General features: G+C 36.1%; 1 protein-coding gene and 1 pseudogene across 1 annotated transcript; both read right to left on the reverse strand.

Moving 5' to 3' along the window:
* Positions 1-473: 473 nt before the first annotated feature.
* LOC143548052 (NDR1/HIN1-like protein 12) lies at positions 474-2,206 on the reverse strand. Its single transcript, XM_077039326.1, has 2 exons — positions 1,478-2,206; positions 474-803 (listed from the first exon to the last, which is right to left on the reverse strand). The coding sequence occupies exon 1, from the start codon at positions 2,181-2,183 to the stop codon at positions 1,497-1,499; it is 687 nt and encodes a 228-aa protein (XP_076895441.1). The 5' UTR covers positions 2,184-2,206; the 3' UTR covers positions 474-803; positions 1,478-1,496.
* Positions 2,207-9,596: 7,390 nt separating this feature from the next.
* On the reverse strand, positions 9,597-13,913 carry LOC143548056 (putative disease resistance RPP13-like protein 1; annotated as a pseudogene).
* Positions 13,914-20,944: the final 7,031 nt, after the last annotated feature.

A 20,944-nucleotide genomic window follows, 5' to 3' on the forward strand; every position in this document is an offset into this window, starting at 1 on the left:
ATTAAACTTTATATTTATTTAATTAATTGGCATATCCTATTATCCCTAAGATGGTTTTGATCATGATTGAGATTGACATTCTAAATGATTGTTCATGTTCTTTCTTATTGTTATAATCATTATTAGAGAAGCATATCACAGTATTAGAGACAAGCATATCACAGTATTGGTTTTTTTATTAGAAAAAGCTATCCCACCAAAAATAAATTAAAAACCCAATAAGAGCAAAAAATGTTGCAGTTAAAAATAAAAGAGATCATATTTTCATTAGAAGTTGTTTTTTATAAAAATATATATGATTCTTACCTTATTAATATTATTATTGTCAAATATACATAAAAATATATATGATTCTTACCGCATTCAAAACAACAAATAATTCGAAAGCGGATTAGACCGAAAAACAAATATTTTACTCAGTTCGGTTATAAACAATTTCGGTTGAGTTCAGCTTTCAGTTTAATCGGTTTAAAACGGAATAATGAAAACCCTTACTTCCTAATCACCGGCATTGATCAAGTTTGTGCAGAAATACGAACACATGTTTTATTAAACAATTTGCATTGATTTAAGTTTAATCACTTATAAGCATGTATATAAACAAACAATTCCATAAAATTAATCAAACTCCTTATATATTGCAATTTCTCATGGGACAGGGTAAGAACATGTATATAAACAGACATTCTCAGCTTTCAAACCATTGCTAAGGTCATGACTGCTAACATGAATGGTTTGCACTAGTCGTTATTGCCTCAAGAATCGTCAACACTCTGCACTTGCTCAATTCAGCAGCTCGGGGACTAACAAAATAAGAAAATACGTTAGGGACACCAAAATCGTTCATGAAATAATAATTTTGCAAATTAAATAAGAAAAAAGTTGCTTTAATGCTCTACTAGATTCAACATTGAACATGAAGTAATCAACAAAAAGATCATGCTACAATCATGATGCAAATATGAAATTAAGTTAATCTTTATCTTATTTGATTTGATGGTTTACAAAGCAACTTTGGTGGTATACATAATCCATATCACTGCAAACAATATAAAAGAACTAAAATTGTTGACTTAAGAAGACCAAAAATTAGTCACCCCATGGTCACTAATCAACCATAACATGTCTCTAGATGTCCATTTTATTCATGAACTATTATTCTAAGACTATTGTTAAGCAAGCAACCTATTATTTTAGACGATTGTTAAGCAAGCATAAATCCCAACTTTGACCCGTGACCAAAGATCAACAAACTAGCATAAGCCCACCACCCGCATATGTTTCACACTTACAACTAAATCAGCACACAGTCGAAAGATAAACACTTAAATACATTAGCTTTAAAGTAACAAGCAAAAAATCAACAAGACATGTATAAACATACTAATTCAAGCAATCAAAACATGGTGAACTATAAACTATGCAATCGGTTAAACTAATATACCAAAACACTTACGGTTTATTCAAGAACACATACCTTGAAATCAACCAGTAAGTCACAGACCCACACTGCATTGTTTCGGACCACCAACCAAAGACCCATTATTCCCATTCGCATTAACCCGAACCGACAAACCCGGGCAATAAACCCTCAAAATCCTCCGTCTGGCCCACCACGACCCCGCCTGGAACCGAACCCGAGTGACCATCCTCAGATTAAACCCAAGGGTCCCACGCCCCCTCTCCTCATTAATCCCATCACTCCCATCAACATACGCATTCACCGAAGCAAACATCGCCTTCAACGCACTCTCATTCCTCGTCCCCTGCACAAACGGGGGCACCGTGGTCTCCGAAATGGAGTCCGACTTGTAATAAACGGCAGCTCCGATTTCGTCGTAGTAAAGGGTGATTTTGGAATTGGGGTTCCGGGCAACAAAACAAACATCCCAGTTTCCGGAGACTAGTGAGGTTGATGAGAGATTGAAGTGGGTTAGGGTTAGGGTTTGGATTATAAACTGGGGGATTTGTGGGCGGAGGATGAGCCAGATGATGAAGATGATGATGCCGGTGAGGAGGATGCAGCCGATTAAGAAGGCGAAGAAGCGGTGGACGAAGGTGGCGCGTGGACGGGGCGCGTAGTATGGGTTTGGGGTGACGTGGAAGTATGTGGATTGGGGTTGTGGTGGGTAAGTGGTGGGGTAAGCTGGGTAGCCGGTGACCGGACGGGAGTGATCGGACATTGATTGATTGAAATTATTATTATTATTATGGAATGAAATGGGTATGATTGCTGGAAAGTATAGGATATGATAGATCAAGTTGAGCTTGATCTCTTTATAATGGGAATCTTCAAGCCTAACTCTCCACTGGATGCCTAAAATGAAAGAAGAATGTCTAATCATAAACATTCAGGGGTTATGCGTTATATAGCGTACAGTCAGAGTTATGGTTTTGTATAAAAATAGGCTGTAGTCATAAGTCTCCACTACCGATGGTTATGCGCCACGTAGCGCCCAGTCATTATTAATTTTATTTGTTTTTTTAAATACTAAATCATTTAAATAAACTAACATAAAATTAAAAATTACATTAAACTTCCAAATAAAAAATACATTAAACTAAATTAAAAAAAAATACATCAAATTAAAATAAAAAAACATAAATAATACTAATAAAACTAAAACTCATTTATATTTTTCTAAAATTTTCGCTCGTCGATTGGCTTTTAGAGATTGGACTATCGGGTCGTCTTCGGATAGCTCGTTTGATAAAATCTCGATGTCTTTGTTCATCTCATTCCTTCGAAGTAGGTCGACGGCGTCCAAATTTACTTGAAGTCGTTGGGTTCCAAGTTGGTGTAAATTTTGGAGTCGAGAGTTCATTAATTGGAATTGGTTTTCCAATTCAGGATTCGAACCCGTTGCCGACGACGAATCGGTTGTGGATTTTGGTTGCCTTGACGGGCATATTGACCGAAACCGAGAATATTTTGGTTGTTGTTTGGAAACATGATGGTAGAAATATTAGTGTAAAAGATATAAATTGGTATAGAAGTGGAATGAGTGTGTTAAAAAATGAGTTTGGTTTGTTTATATAGTATAAATATAATTAATATAATTTTTTTTAAAATTCCCAACGGCTCCAACGGTTATTTTTTTTGATTTCTGTGCCAACCCCGCGTTTTGTATACAATGCAGCCAAAAACAAGCTTCACATAACGCGGGGGGGGGGGGGGGGGCGGTGTACCCCCCGCATTTTCGTCACATAACGTAGTGGCAACGTTGCCACTACGGATGGTCTTATAGTGATATTTTTTAAATTAACGTTTTTATTGTGAGGATCATACAGGTAAATATACAAGAATTACAATCTCCCAATTGAATTTAATTTGTATTTGATGCAAACCTGATACAAAATTTGATAATTACAGTATCAAACTGTACCGTATCAATGTTATATCGCATTCGGAAACATCAAATAGTTGGTACCGACAATACCCGGTACCATTTGCTCTTTCATAGTCATCACCGACCACCATGTTTGGTGGTGGTGTATGCACGACGGTAGTGGGTGGTGGTGGACAATGGACGGTAGTGGTAGTGGACGGTGGTGGAGTTGGATGATGGTGGTAAGCTTTGGTGGTAGGTAGTGGACGATGGTGGTGTGATGACGGATGGTGGGTTGTGGTGGTGTTGGACTGCGGCAGTGGTGGTTCTAGATCCGTCACTATTGTCTTTGCTACCGGGCCACCAATACCCATAAGAGAGGACGGGGCACTCATATGGGTAGGGTGTATGGCTTCCAAACCACATGGCAACACCATCCCATTTCATGTAGGTAAGGTGCATGACTTCATTTCATGACAAAGATTTGCCACACAACATTGATTCATTATTTATCATGGAAGAATTAAAATGTATTAATAAAATTTTAGAATACTTGTGGGTAAGTGTTGCCTGTAAGTTTGTGGGTAATTAAGGGTAGAATTGAGGTGAGAGTACATGATTGACCAATGCATGAGTAATACCCATGAGTGCCCCTTCATCATGGTTAATTTACAATTTTTTATTTTGATTTTTTTCGTCTAACTTGGATTCAAAACCTTATATATCCAACGCAATTAAGCACAATTTCATTAGGATTTTCATCAAAGAACACTCATCGATGCAAAACATAGCGGTTATAGCATCATTTTTAAAATAAAATACTCCGTTTAGGTTAAAGTTGACCAAATATACTAAGGGGGTGTTTGGTAGAGGGATTTGATTGGGGAGAAATGGAATTAGAAATATTTCTTTTGTTTGTTTTCCACTTTTCATTTCTATTTCTCTTTCTATTTCTCTAAAACTAGAGAATTCCATTTCTCTTTAAAACAAAGAGAAATCCATTTCTCAGCAGCCTCCTCATAGCATGTCACCACCTCGTCTCCGGCCACCACCCTGTCTCCGGCCACCACCCGACGGGCCACCACCTCGTCTCCGGCCGCCACCTCGTCTCCAAGTCTGCAACCGCCACCTCGTCTCCAAGTTTGCAACCACCACCCCGTCTCCGCCGTTCGCAGTGGTGAACACATAGATGGTAACCGGTTGTAGGTTGCAGGTGGTACGTGTGAACGGAGATTAGGGTTTCAAGTGGTGGTTCGTGGTAGGTTAGGGTTTTCAGATGGTCGGGTGATTGTGGTCACAGGTGGGTGACAGTGGTGGTGGAAATCGGCGGTGGTCGCAGGTGGCTTCTAATTATCATCATCATCATCGCCACCACAACCACCACCACAAAATCTCCAAAGAGGCAGTGATGACAGATCTGAGCCTCCTTTTTCTATATTTTATGTTCCAAAAATTTGAATCTTTTTAATTTCTTGTGTACTGTGGTTGAAGAAGGGGATTTGGTGGGGGCAGCCGGTGGTGGTGGGCTGTGGTTGAAGAAAGGGCTGTGGTGGTGGTGGTGGTGGTGGTGTGGGGCTGTGGTGGTGGGGCTGCTGGTGGTGGTGGGGCTGTGGTGGTGGGTATGGAAGAGTTCTCTGTTTATTTTCTCGTGTACCAAACAAGAGAAATGATTCTCATTCTCCATACCAATTCTCTTTCTCTACAATTCCATTTCCATTTCTATTTTCTCTCATTTTCCATTCTCTGTACCAAACACCCCCTAAGTTACTAACATTCATGTGATTAGGTGAACACGTACATATGCTTGTTTATGTCATAAGAGGAATTATACAAATAACATTACTAAGGTTTGAGATTTCACGAATTGTTCTCAGATCCTAAAATCAAACTTACGATTAATATATATATTAAGTAGTTAGGATTATATATACAAATGTTTAAAGGCAAGTTATATATTTTACTTCTTTAAATTTTTGCTACCTAAGTTTTTTAATTTATCTTTTAATTCTCGTCAATAATAAAACTTTTGTTCTTTTAACTTTCTCCTCAATATTTTTAGCCTTTCAACTTTATCATAATATATTTAGCCTTTTAACTTTGGTCACAATAATTTTACACTTTTTATAACAAAACTTATACTTTTAACTTTGCGCCACAAACGTTTTAACGTAACAAATATAAAAACAATAACGACTGAGTTTTCATCTTTACGCCGTCACGACACGTAATGGATTTCAAACATGTAACACGTTTACCGCACTAGGACAGAAATCCTTGTTCTTTTTCAAAAGGAATGATTGAAGAGGGACGTTAAAAGTTAAAAGTTAAAAGTAACTCTAGAACTATTTACGAAGAATGACAACATTGACCATGGTCAACATTTGCCCACAATTCCTCAATAGACAACACATTATTTAGGTATGCAGCCGATGAGAGGAATCGCAACTTCTGTTACCAAAATCAAACACTTTTCCACTTGCCTCCATCTATTTAAACGAATGTGTGCCGTTGGAGTCCCGGTTGATCAATACTCTATGAGCATTGCAATTAAGTCTTGCTGTCATTCGTATCGCACCGATCACGCCTTTGCACTCCTCGCTTGTTGCTTCAAGCGAGGCGTGGCACCAAATGTCGTCTTGTATAATACGCTTTTAGACGGACTTGTTTTAGAAGATAGAATTCTTGATGCGGAGTTATTGTTTAAGAAGCTCATTAAACACAATATTTGTGAACCGGATGTCGTTACATTTTCCACAATGATTAAAGGCCTTTGCAATTGCAAGGTTGTCGATAATGATATGGCCGTCGGTTTACTTAGACTGATGGATGAAAAAGGCGTTAAGCCTAACGTTGTAGTGTATAATACCATCATTGATAGTCTGCAAGGATAAAATGATAGACGATGCTTTCAACCTTTTCAAGGAAATGGTATTTGACAAAGGCGTTCTACCAACTGCTGTTACGTACACCTCTCTGATTCATGGTCTTTGTAACTTAGGTCGTTGGGACGAGGTCTTCAAACTGCTAAAAGAAATGGAGGATGTAAGGGTCTCTCCTGATTTGCACACCTTTAACATATTAGTTGATGCGTTTTGCAAGGAAGGTAAGGTGAATGAAGCGAAGGCTGTTATAGACATCATGGTTAAGAGAGGTCTGGTTCCTGACATAGTGACATATAGTTCGCTAATAGACGGTTACTGTTTGCGAGGTGAAATGACCAAGGCAAGGACGGTTTATGATTCGCTGACTTCTCAAGGTCTCGTTCCTGATGTTGTTACTTATAGCTGTTTATTGAATGGGTATTGTAAGGATATGAAAATAGAAGAGGCCATGAATATGTTTCATGAAATGACAAGCAAAGGTTTAAAACCTGATATCGTCACTTACAACACCATGTTACAAGGGTTGTTTCGGGTTGGACGTTGTGAAGCTGCACGCAAACTCTTTGATGAGATGCTCTCACGAGGCAAAATTCCTAATGAATGCACCTATGGAATAATTTTAGATGGTCTTTGCAACAACCGTCAAGTTGAAGAGGCGCTCTCTCTGTTTCATTTATTGGGTGATAGCAAACTAAATTCTGATATCGTGGTGTTCAATATTCTTATTAATGGTGCAATGAAATGTGGGAAGTTTGATATTGCAAGGGTTCTTTTCCGTGACCTAATGCTAAAAGGTTTGCAACCTGATGTGCGGACACATAATGTTAATGGATGGGAGAAGTTACTCACTTTATGCTTCAACTGCATCGTTGTTAATGATAAAATTGCAGCTGGTTCAGTAGATAGAGGTATGCTTAAGTTGATAGGTCATGAAGGTTTACACTACCATTATAAAGGATTGTTCTATAATATGTGTATTATAACAAACATTTCATCACATGTACTTCAGCTCACAACTATGAATATCAATGCAATAGTATGCAACTAGTTGACTGCCAATAATACACTGCTTCATCATTATATAAAATTGTTGACTTTTTGTGATGATTCTCCATTTAATAGAATTCTTTACCTTCAAAAGAACTATTTGCCATATATCAGTTGACCAAACAATTGACTTTACTGCATAGAGCCTTTGAATTATACACTTATACCAGAAGTCAAACTGTTGACTTTTAGTAACATCAGTACATCACCTGTCATTACTCATTAGCCACCACCAACATACCATCCATTCAACTTGCCAAGGAATTAATCCGCAATAGTGTTGAGGCTTTATAGCAGTTGACGTGATATAACTGATCGTTACCAATTCAAATAGGTCATCTTTCTACTATTTCAGCAAACTGACATTGGATACCAAAGACCAAGTGCGGAGGATCTAATTAACCTCTAAATTCACCAGACTACAATCTACATCATGCTTTTGATATATGCGATTACCTGCATTGGAATCTAGCAGTCTTTGACTTATAACACCATTTCCAAAACGGGAATACAAATAATGTCTTGCGGTTATTCTGGTATTTAAAACAAAACGGGTTCATTCCTCGGTTAATCACAAGTTATTAATAAAACCTAATTATGTTTTCAGCCTCAGTTACAAGCCTTGATTATGTCCAAAAAGAAGTTTGTTTGTTATCAATTTATTAACGGCATTTATTGTTGGTAACTTTATGACAATTCAATATTGCGTTTAAGTTATTTATAAAAGGGATGTTATATTCAAACACCACCCCCTTGGTGTGTGAGCAACTCTATACGGCTCGTACAAGGGCCATACAGGTCGTGTAGCCCACATTTATTGACATACGTACCGAGGGGACATGATGGCAGCTTTTTTCAGTCTATACGAGCAGTATAGATCCTATATGAGCCGTATAGGTTTCCTGGCTCGTATAGCTAACTTACCACATCTGACCTATACGAGTCGTATAGGGGCTATACGACCCGTATAGACAGCATGTCAGTTTGCACTTTGACCGGAGATTTATACGACTCGCATAGCCCCTATACGAGTCGTATAAGCTCTCCTGGTGTGTGTATAACCCAAGCCTTTATAAAATCCATTGAATAAACAGTCGAATTGGAGAATGAATTAAAGTAAGTGAAATAATCACATAAGAAACAAATGTGGGTAGCATCTGAAACGAATGTTACATTACAGCTTCCCTTTTATGCCACTTCTCATCATATATATGTATACGAAGAAATGAATAATCATTTGATAAGTATATATATGCACATGCATGCTTAAACACAACATAATGCAAATTCAATCCACTAAAACCGTATGATTTAAATAGGTTGTAATGGGTATAAAGTTTATTATTCCTCAAACACATAATATTAATTGACATAGTCATACAAGTACAACATTAATTAGCATATTAAGTTCAACAACTTGATAGACAATTATCACAAGAGAGAACAGTAAACCACAAGAATACAATCTGCAATCTGACGCACCCGTTACCAACAAAATGAAAGCCAAGTTAACACATACGTTTATGCTAGACGGTTGAAGTTGCCACAATTACCATCAATGATGCACAGACCATTATCTGGTATCCACAAAAAAAAAAAAAAACAAAAAAAGAAAAAGAAACAAAGAATCCAACCGCATGATCCTCCAATCAGTTCTAAGGATTTGCTCAAGGCTGTGAAGTAATTCTTGCAAATCTATAGCAGAAAGTCTAATGCTAGCCCATGATAACTGAATCTGCAGCATTAAATCAGCCATGGATATAATAATCATGGTCAGTTTCCTCATAATAGATCACACTAAGATTAAAAAAAAAAAAAAGAAAACTCATAGATATATTGAACTTAAAGTACCATTCTTATTACAGATAAACAATAGTGATTCATTATATCTACATATTCATTATATATATCCACACCAGACTTGGAACATATGTTACATGTTCATGTTTATTGCCAAGTTTTAACTTTATCAAACCACAGACTAATGTGGTATAAGAATAAATGCAAGTAGAATGGGATTACCAAAACTATATTTACGTTTAAGATATTACTCCTTAATCAAACGTAATATTAACCAGGCATTGTCAGAGTATTGATTTCCATATTAATTTGAACAATATAATAGACAATTTTCACACCAAAAAAGAAAAGAAAACAATAAGCCATGTATATATTTAAGATTATATTTAGAAGCGTTGTTAACTGGTTGTCGGGGGAGTGGGGGACTCAGAAAGGCTTACCACCCGCATACAATCCACCTTACCCAAGTTCGAATCCTCCTTATAGTGGTGTTACCCATATTTCATAGCGTGCCGGGATTTGAACTTGAGCACCGCCCTAAGAGAATATTCTAAAGAAAACCCCCTGATCACCCAATTTAAAAGCGTTTGTTTGGAAAAAAAGAAGCAATTTTTATAAATCAGTTATATAATTTTAAATCAATAAAAAGGAGAGAGACCTTCATATTAAGTTGGCCATGGATATTCGTCTAAATCGACACGGGGGATGTGAGAGATGAGAGGCCGGCATCTGCCTCTTTTGCTGCACATTTCTTGCAGATTTGGACAACCATACACACCAAAACTCAAAAGCGAAGACAACAGCACTAGGGGTAGATCCGTCATTTCAGGGCAATCGATAAAAGAGAGCTTCAGGAGGGAGGGGAGGTGTTGGGGGGTCGACACTTTCTTCAGATTAGGGCAATCGTAAAAATACAAAAGTTGGAGGGAGGTGAGGAGTTGGAGTCCCATTAATGTAAACGATTCCAGTTTCTTATACCGAGTAATACCAAGATCGGTAAGAGATGAAGGAAGAAACAGATAAGAAAATTCACTATAATCATCCCCGCCATGTAAGTAAAGCTGGACAAGTGATGCTGGAAAATTTTGTAGGCCCCACTCTGAGATGGACTTCTTCAACTTGCCTATTTCAGGGAACACAAATTGGGAAGCCAAACCCCACAAACATCCATTCTTGGACAATTTGTTATTTGCAGACTCTTTAAGGAGGTCAAATTGGGCAACTCACTGTCAGGAAATGACTCCAGACTTTCACAGTCTTGTATTCTCAATTCTGTGAGGTGAACCAGGCAGTTGAGTTGAGTGATTGATTTCAGATTTGCCCAACCAACTATATATACATATTCAAGCATTGGCATGCAGTTATTCATCTTTTCTCCTCCCCACTCTCTTTCCAATAGTTTCTCACAACCCCAAATTTGAAGTGACTTGAGCTTTTGCACTCCCGTTGGTAAGCGTATAGCTATAACGGAAGTACAATTCCCGACTCTCAATGTCTCAACACTTTCGGGACAACTGCAACATTCCATATTATTACAACCAGTTACATCCAACATCCTAAGAGATGTTTGGAGGTTGCTCCTACAATTATTCTCCTCCTCCTTTTCTCCTAACCTCACCAAATTATGACAGTCACACACCTCCAATTTCCTTAAATTCACAAGAAACTTACTCGCAATTGCTTCTGATTCCCACACGTATCTTATTTCATTGCAAGTCCTGATGCTTAATTCTTCAGCTGTCATAAGATACCTTATTACACCTCTCCATAGCGCATCATTAAGCCCCAAAATGGAAGTTAGATTCAACTTAGTGATAGCTGAAGCTACTTCAACCAGCCTACTCAGCACACCACAATCACATTTCATTATTACTAGAACATCCAATGAATGTAGTGCTTCAAGTGTTACTTCAACCAACTTAGGGCAATCAACTATTTCGAGAACATTCAATGAAGGTGATGCTTGAAGTGACATTTCAACCAAATTAGGACAATGTTTTATATAAAGTTGTTTCAGGGATGGAAACACAACCTCGCTATTCATTGACCATTTCTCCCATACATGCATTTCTTCAAAACTTAGAATTTCAAGTGAAGGAAATGCATCAACAGTACCAAGTAACTCCAAGCCCACAACTTTCACCCCACCAAAGTCTTTAATAAACAACTCCTTAAGTGATTGTACTTGTCCTAGGGGTGGAAGAGATGTACATCTTTTACAGTCATGTAATGACACGTGTTTCAATTTAAAATATGATGGATCCCCAACCCATTTTGGAAACTCTAATCCTCCGTATGACTTAATTTTGAGTTGTATTAACTTATCATTACAAGGCTTTAACTCTTTTAGAACCTCTTTTTCAAGCATTTCATTTCGAGAAACATGTAAAACATCATTCCATTCTAGCTCTAACTCACTATATCTCTTTTGTGAAAAGTTCGACTCACGTGCATGAAACACATTTTCCACTTTATCCAAACCTACAATGGATGTCTTCCATGTAGATTCTTCAAGTCTCTAAGTTTGGCTATTTTAAATCTGCTTTTACCTCCTATAATGATCTTAGAGAGAGTTTGTAGGTTTTTCAACTCACCAATCCCTAAGGGCATGTCATCCAAAAGCGAAGTGCCCCAAATGTCAAGATGTCGTAGGTTTCAAGCTTTGAGAAGTTGGTAGGCAACTCAATTAAATATTTACAGCCGAATAGGATCAATGTCTCAAAATTATAGAGATTGCACATATTTTCCGGTAGACGTGCGATTCTAGTTCGAGATAAATTAATATACCTTAAGTGTCTCAAAGTACCAATATTCTCTGGTACCTCACTTATTTCAAAATTACTCAAACATAGAACCCTTAACAATGGTAACTCACAGAACAAGTCAACAAGAACCTTATTCGATAAGTAGAAACGTTTCCATTCGTCAACCAATCCAACAAATGTTGCCATGAATGTCCTTAAACTTTTGGCTCTTGTAAATGCCTCAATTTTCTTGTTAGGTACATGTTCCTCGAGGCCAAATGACATATGACGGTACCTCTTCAACATCTCCTTCCTAACATTCTTCTCTGTCTCATTGTCTACCCTTACAAAAAACCCACTAGATACAGATGTTGCCAAGTCATTCACGAAGTCATGCATCACAAAGAATGATTCATTATTAGGTGCGTGTTGAAAAATTTATCTTGACAACAACTCATCAAAAAATTCTTGACCCAAGCGTTCTTGTGTTGAATCGCTTAAAGTTGATGGATGCAAAAACCCTTCTGCCATCCATAATAAAACTAGTTCCTCCTTGTTAAACAGGAAATCCTTAAGGAACAAGGAGCAGTATGCAAACAACTGTTTCAAAGACGCAGAAAGATCATTGTAGCTTATTTTAAGGGCGGGGAGAATTCCGCCTTCACCTTTTAATCTCCATATTTCACTGTTTGACTTCCTTCCAGTGCTCTACTTCGTCTTTTTTTGTTCTCAACAATCTACCAAGTGCTATTAAAGCCAAAGGCAACCCCCCACATTTTTTCACAATACCTTCGGCATATGGTTTGAGTGACGAATGTGAATCAAAGTTATCTACACCTAATGCATGCCGAGCAACTAAAGACAAAGCATCATCGTCTAACAAGCTATCCAATTGCTTGTTTAGAGGATTGTAAACCAACTGTTTAAGCAATTGATCCTTCCGTGTCGTTATGATGACTCTACTTCCAGGGGCACATGCATGAAATGGGCAAACCAAGGTTTTCCAATCCTCATAACTCTCACTACACACATCATCTAACACCAATAAAATCTTTCCCCCCTTACATGATCTCTAAGAGCTTCATGAAGTAAATTAAAATTTGTAAATTCCTGGTTTACTTTTGCCATAGCTTCGAAAATCTCTTTGCTTATACGAAAGCTATCGAACTCATCGGCGACACAAACCCATGCCTTGAGTTCAAAGTGATCCTTGACTTGGTTTTCGTCATACAAAAGTCTAGCTAGAGTAGTTTTGCCCACCCCGCCCATACCAACTATCGGAACAATACTATAGTTGAGATCACATGGTTCATGAGCTGGTGACAATAACTGTTGGATCAATGCCTCTTTCTCAGCTTGCCGTCCAACAATACTAGATGGATCAACGTCAACAGAGGATTGTAATCTTCTATTACTGTTATTATTACATTTTGGCCTGGTTTCCACTTCCACTCGCAAACCAAAATCATCTTTCAGCTTTACAAGATCTTGTAGTCTGGTGTAAATATCATCTAACTGGGCAAGCATCCTAGTATTCGGGTGCGAGAAATTCTAGCAACAAGTACTTGGGATTAGCTTTCTTACCTTGCTGGTCTTGGCTTTTGACTCACCACTCATGGCTTCGGTCAGCCAACCATCAAGTACATCATCTATGTCGTAAGCCAAATGCCGGAGATCTTTCAGCCATTCTTTCACAGAGTCATCGGCCATCTCCTTGCGAGAAGCATCAGCAAGCACACGCTGGATTTGTTTCAACGATCTCTGCCACTTGTTGATCTCAGCATCAACTCCGTTGTAGCGAGCAAAGCTTTTAAAAGCTGCAGAGGTCAGCTTCTCAAAGAGCACAGGAAGGAGGGCAGAAACCACAATTTCAGCCATTGATTATGGTGCTGTAGATGGTACGTGGACTAGTTAATTGTTTCATTCATTTTTTGGTGAAGGTTTATATTATTGTTCTATGGTATTATATTTTAAGGTTTAGATGTTGATATTTCGTTTAAAAAACATTTTATTTCATCTCAACTATTGCTTTTCACAGTCAGATTACCACCAGCACCTGTCCTACCTGCCGACCTATAAATATTTATAAGATGACTTTGTGTTTTTGTGATGAAATAAAAACCAAACCAACTTTAACTTTAACTTTTCATTTGGTTTCTTTCAAATTAAAATTGGTTTTAATTGATGACTTTGAAAATTAGTTCTAAATAATATAACATAAACTTGTCTTTCACTATTTGTAATCCGTATAAATATTATTCTATCCATAAAATACAAGCAAACTGACATAATTGTAAGGTTGATTAGAAAAGCATACGAACATACAATCCCAACTTAATGCATTTGCTGATAGTAATCTCAACTTAAAAATTAGTTGTCACCGGTCCCAACTTTCACATAATTTGTTTTCATTTGATCTCTGTTAAAAAAACTTAACGACGTTAAGTTTTTTCCAAATTTCAAATTGATGTTTTAGGACTTTCGGTCGGAATGGAGATACGAATCGATTGTTGTAAAACTTACCTAGAAACGGTGCTCCAAACAACTTAATTTTTGTTAATTAAAAGTTTACACACAATCATTGAAGCCTCCTTTAGTCATTTGGACCACCATTTTGAGGTAAGTTTTACATCAATCGACCACCATTTTGAGGTAAGTTTTACATCAATCGACTCGTATCCTCATTCCTAACGAAAGCTCTAAAACATCAATTTGAAATTTAGAAAAAACTTAACGCCGTTAAGTTTTTCTTAACGGGAGTCCAGTTAAAACAAACACTGTGAAAGTTAAGACTGGTGACAACTATTTTCTAAGTTTGGATTATTATCAGCCAACTGTATTAAGTTGAGATTATTAAATTCAATTTGCCAAGTTCTTTTAGCTGGTTCGGTTTGAGCTATAAATATATTACCACCTTTAAGCCCAAAAGTATTATTGGAAATACGGGCTATATTAATCTAAAATATATGGGGTTATATTTAGAAGTTATGAGATTGTGCTGACCTGGTTCAAGACACATCGGAAACAATTGGTCTTTTGTTAACTTTAAAGGCACTACTCTGTCTATTACTATTGTGGCAAGTTGATTTTAATTTGGTTAGAATCATGATTCACTATGTATGTTGCTACTTGCAAGTGGTTGACTAATTTTGTGGGCTGAGTATCCACACAGTGCTTTCATTTGGTAAAAACTAAGAGGTATGATACAAATGTCTTTTTGGATATTGAATCAGTGACGAAACTAGAACTTGTCAATCGGGGGGTCGTAATTAGGCTTGTAAACAAACCAAACGAACACGAACAAGGCATGTGTTTTTTGTTCGTGTTCGTTCATTAGGGAAACAAAGTGTCCGTTTTCGTCTATCCACATTCGTTAATAGTATAAACGAGTGATTTACGAACACAAATGAACATATATAACTTAACATAGATGGACGAACACTATTAAATAAGCAACAATTAAAATTTTTTTGACATTATATACGTAAAAAGCCTAAATTATAAAAAGTGTTATATAACTTATTAGTATAAACTAAATAGTGAATAAACACCAACTAAAACTAAACAATAAATTTGCTATGTATGTCAATAACTTAATCTAGTTATATATCTTTTAAAATTTAATAAAAAAATTGACGAAAGTTATATTTTAGCTTAACGGATAGCCAGGCTTTATTAGTTTTTCGTTAAAAAAACCTAAATAAAACTTAAAATAAACTAATAAAAATCAAATTTTGGTGAGAAAACTAATTTTAATAAACATTATAGAAAGAATAAATAAAAGAGAGGCACGGAATGGTCGCATTCAGACTATCCGTAGTGGGCGAGGAAAGGGGCGACAAGTGAGCGATTTGGGGCGCGAACACCGCCCCCTAGGCGAAATGTAGGGGGGGGGGGGGGCGACGGGTTTTTATCGCCTCACTTTATTTTGTTTTTATTATTATATTTGTGTTTGTGAGATATATATATATATATATATAGGCCTACAAAACCATTAAACCAAAAAACAAATTCCTACCTTTTGCTGATTGGGCGCCACGTGTCACAATTCGTCCAATTTATAGCCCCTCCACTACGCATAGCCTCATAGTTCATCTAACATAATAATAAAATAATAAATCTATATCTATATTTAAATTGAAATTCTAAAACCATTTCTTCTTCATTTGTCTTCTTGGTCCTTCTCTTCACCGGAAACCGTTGCCAGGGCTTTCTGAAGTTTGTATTTCACACTTTTTTCTTTGGTTTAATTGATCTTGTGGATGCATTTTAAAGGGTCAAGCTACCAAAAAAGGTTTCTTCTACACATATACAGGTTAACGTAGACATGGCCACCGGGGGGTCAACTGACCCCTCTGACCCTCCCGTGAATCTGTCCCTGTGTTGAATTGGGCACTTAGGGCTAATGATAATGCCATGGGAATGTTGCATGTCAAAATTCGGTTGGGTTGATCTGAAAAACTTGTTGCCCGATGTTATCATCTTTTTTGCTTTTTAAAATAATTAAATATGTGTGGGTCTATCAGTCTATGTTAATCTTGTTTTTTTTTTTAAGATAATCTGGGAGGTTTTATTCATTTGGACACGTTTGACGTGTTTCCTTCTCAGCTATTTTCTTCCTAATTATACTAGTTAAAAAAAACATTACCTGAATCGACAAAGTGAGAAGGGAAATCTGCCTTTGGCACCGGATTATATTCAAGTGGTTCACTTGCAACTTAATTTAACTGAGAAAAAAGATTGAAAACCTTAAAATTTAAGATGGAATCTTGTCATCTTGGTATGACAATGGATAAACACATTATTCAACATGTGGTCACGCCCAACTTTATTTGGGAAAAAAATTATTTGCATGGTGAAATGGAAGGCCAATTAATCACAGATTGAAAAGCTCAAATGATTTAGGAAGTTCTGATAAATAGATAGGCTGTCGAGTATGAGTACAAAAGTATGTAATAACACTATAACTTATAACTTTTTTAGTAAAAATGATACAAAATATTGTATGCATCAACAATTCACTTTAGCTAAAATTTAGACACCGACCCCGGTTAAATAACGAGAAAAGAAGGAGAAAAGATAGAATGATGAAGAAGAAATTAATATTGCCGGAAAAAAGTCCGGCGAGTGAGGAGTTGTAGCGGTGAAGAAGAATTACAAATATGGCCAAAAGAAATACTTAATGGTTCGAGACTTGAGTAGACTTTGGAGTCTTGGGAATTAGGGGTGTTCAAGAAATCCGAAATCTGAAAAAAACCGAAATCCGAACCGAAACCGAAACCCAAATAAACCGATCCGAATTCTTATTCGGATATTCGGATCGGATCAATCCGAATATCCAAATAACTAATTCGGATTCGGATCGGATTCGAATATGGAATTTTAAAAAATTCGGATTGTTCGGATTATTCGGATATCCGTTTAATCCGAATAAAAAACATGTTTTTAGTGGTATTTTCCGGTTTGGTATATTTATTAGACTATTATTTGAAGTTTAAATTTATATTTGTGTTAAAGAGTAATTTGTATTTTCCGGTTTGTATGTTTATTGTGATTCTAAACTATTAAATGTTAGGAACTAAAATATAAGAAATTTTTAAGGTTTATTTCGGATTATTCGGATATTATCCGAATCCGATCCAAATTGAATTCGGATAGATTCGGATCGGATAGGAATATTCCTAATTCGGATCGGATCGGATTTCGGATAGGGTCCAAAAATTTTCAAATCCGAATAATCCGAACCGAATAACCCTTTATCCGATCTGATGAACACCCCTATTGGGAATACAACTTGATATAAAAATGGAATTTATTAAGTGTATGCACATGTTTAAATTTGAGTTTTTTGAAATAACTAAAATAAACCTAAAGTAACTTTTTAATTGGTTAGTGATTTACTGAGGCTTTGTAGTTCTTTTTCGATTAACTAGTTTTTATTTACTTTAATTTGTTATTTTATTATTTTATTCTTTTACTTTACATACAAATATTTTATACACATATATATTAAGTTATATGTTTTTGACATATTAAAAATATACAATGTTTATTCATGTTTTATATTTTATATGTAAATTGGTGCGCTTTTGTGTATCGGCTCGGGGCCTTATTGCCTCAATCTTGACTGACGTAATTTTGTTTTGTTTTTACAATTTAATTTTGTTTTATCCTTGTTTTTATGTGACCGACCAGACTTGAATGTACCGAAAAAATTTGATATTCAACGATAACTATAGACAACCGACCCATAAAATTACCGACTAGCAAAATTTCCGACCCCTGTAAAAAAATTTTCTGGATCCACCACTGAAACTAATATGTTGGTCAAAGCTCGATAACTTGGTCCAGAACCTGTTTAAACTGTAATTCATTCACACCGTGTCTACAAATTGAAAATGGTATTTACTCGCTTTTGCATGTATGCTTTTAGTTGGATGTATTATTTGTTTATTTTTCTTTGGATTTTGGTTAGATGTAATTTTTTTTTTGTCAAAATAACAACCTTTCTTTCAGTTTCACTGAAAAGCACTTCATTTTTACTTGTTCCTCTTTCTGCAAATGACATCATTAGCCTTGCCAATGTTGCTTATTGCGTGGTTTTTTTGTTTCCCTTTGAAAAACTCTATATTTGTAGGCAGAGCCGGCTCCAAAGATGCGAAAATTTTTTTGGGCTTTAAGAAAAATGAACATTTTGTTGGGTTTACACAATTTAAATTTTAAATGGTTACTTGATTATGATCTGAGTTGTGTAAAAAACTTTTGTATAAAAATAAGATTAACAATGTCTCAAATAAGACTAGAACCCACAACCTTTTGATTATATGTCATACCCCTTCACCACTAGACTAAGCTAGTGGTTATGTAATTATGTTGAAACATTGATTATACATATTTTTTTTCATAAAAAAAATATATAATTTTTTTAATAAAAAAAATTTCGGGCCTAGCGGGGTGTCGGGCCTGTGCCTGGCCCGTCGACTACCCTGCCATACCTTTAGGCCGGCCCTGTTTGTAGGTATTATTTTGTTGAACCTATGCTCACTTTGTGAGTTTTTTAATATTATAAATGATTTTTAAACTTTTTTATAAATATATAATAGTTCATGGCTTTTGTGTGTTTTTCCTGGTTAAAGTGCTTTTTTTGCAGCAGCAAGTTAAACTTGAAAGGAAGACTGTGTTAGTTTTAACCAAGTTATAACGGTTCCATGTATGTCACGTAGTCTTAATCATATTCTATATAAAATTTCACAACATGTAAATAACTTTAGTCGTTTCTTTTAAGTTGAAAAGAAGTTTGACAATTTGTAACCTGCTTTTTATTTCGAAAATAGAAGGGTTGTCAAATACACATTATTGTTTTTAAGATGATTTTTGTTTCTTGGTTGGATGCATCGATCATTTGTTTAATCTCTTTTGTTTTGTTGTAAAAGGGTGATGATTGATTGTGTCATTGACTAGGTGGTGGTGTGGTGTGAACTTTTATCAATAAGATATATCGACTATCTATTCTTAGGAGATTGTGTTGAACAAAATGATCTATATTAACTATTAAGATACTACCTGTCTCTATATTAAGTAAATGTGGGAAGGTTGATATTGCAAAGGCTCTTTTCCATGACCTCACCGTAAAAGGTTTGGAACGTATGCTCGGACATATACCGTGATGATTGGTGGCAGAGTGATTTGCTTCTTCAGACAATGTTATTATTGTTTCTCTTGTTTCGGATATCATATCATCAGAGTAACTTACATAAATCGTTAATGTGTTTTGTTAAGTTACGATATAATCCCTCACACCATTGTTGGTTGTCACCCGCACCATCATACACATATCACAACCATTACTTAATTACCTTCATAACATGTATAATCGTTTGATGTAACCCAACTAACCTTGCAATAACTCTCCTTGCCACACCACCTTGTTACGACACATGAACAACGCAAAACAAGTACCAGTTCTGTAATCTGTTGCATTTTGCATATTTTAAACAAAATTCACCAAGTAGATAGTTAAAGTTGACATTAAACTCACAGTCACCATTTACTAGTTATCACCTATGCATGTAACTCTATTTGAAATCAAGTTATTAATTTGAAATTATTACTATTAAGAATAATATAATTGAGTCATAGCATCTCTCAGCGTGAAACTAACCAACGTTCCCACCAAAAAATCCCCTCAGTAAACGAGTTTAATACAAAACATAAAACACAACACATGCCTATTAAAATGGAAAGCGTGATTTTGTGAGGGAAGACAAATACATAATCGGAACACAACAATGACAGACTGAACCTACTATATAAAGTATAAACAACACCTACAACTTCCACCAAATTTCACTACACCAATCTCACCACCATAAATCATTGGGTGGCGTAGACGTGGTGCTTTTGGTCGTCGGTGAGCTCATTGAGAAGCTTACCTCCGCCGCCTCTGCCAGCCAAGAAAAACTTGCTCCATACGATGAAATTGATCCTTCCGAGATCGAGAAAATATAGGAGTCGTTAATCCTGACCCAGAAGGAGCTTATTGAAAATGTGCTTATTGATCGGAAGGAGAGATAACAAATAAATTTGTGAAACAGTGGCTTATTGATCGGACGGAGACATAATTCAAGTGATTTAGGATTTCTACATAAGATTCTTGTAAACTGTAACCATATGTGAACAAAATGTTACCTTCATCCATGTCTTCCCGTCATATCATAAAAACTTTCTTTCAAACTTTATACTTGTTTTTCTGAATCCTCTACCGGTTCCTTCACAACATTCTCACTTCTTCAGCCTTAATCACATCACCATGGAATTAATCATGGTCAGTTGCATCATTTGTGAATTTATAACAAGAAAGCTAAAAGATAATTATACTAAAGTTTTCATATAGCGGTTTAAAAAAGATAGTCTCACACGAACGAAAAGACATAAGAATGTACGTTAGAGAATTGTTCCTCTGACAAACATTATACTAACTGGCATTAACAGAATCTAATACTACAAGCAAAGTACAAACTGAAAAAACATTATATTTAAGTACAAACAAACTCATATGGGTCCAAACAAATTCAAGTGATTCAGGATTTCCATGTGTTCATATTCTTTGTTCCTTTTAATTATTATCAGTGGCGAAGTTTGG

Source organism: Bidens hawaiensis, unplaced genomic scaffold, assembly GCF_021521415.1.
Source record: "Bidens hawaiensis isolate Kalapana, Puna unplaced genomic scaffold, B.hawaiensis_p1.1 tig00014902_1, whole genome shotgun sequence".
Classification (NCBI taxonomy): domain Eukaryota; kingdom Viridiplantae; phylum Streptophyta; class Magnoliopsida; order Asterales; family Asteraceae; genus Bidens; species Bidens hawaiensis.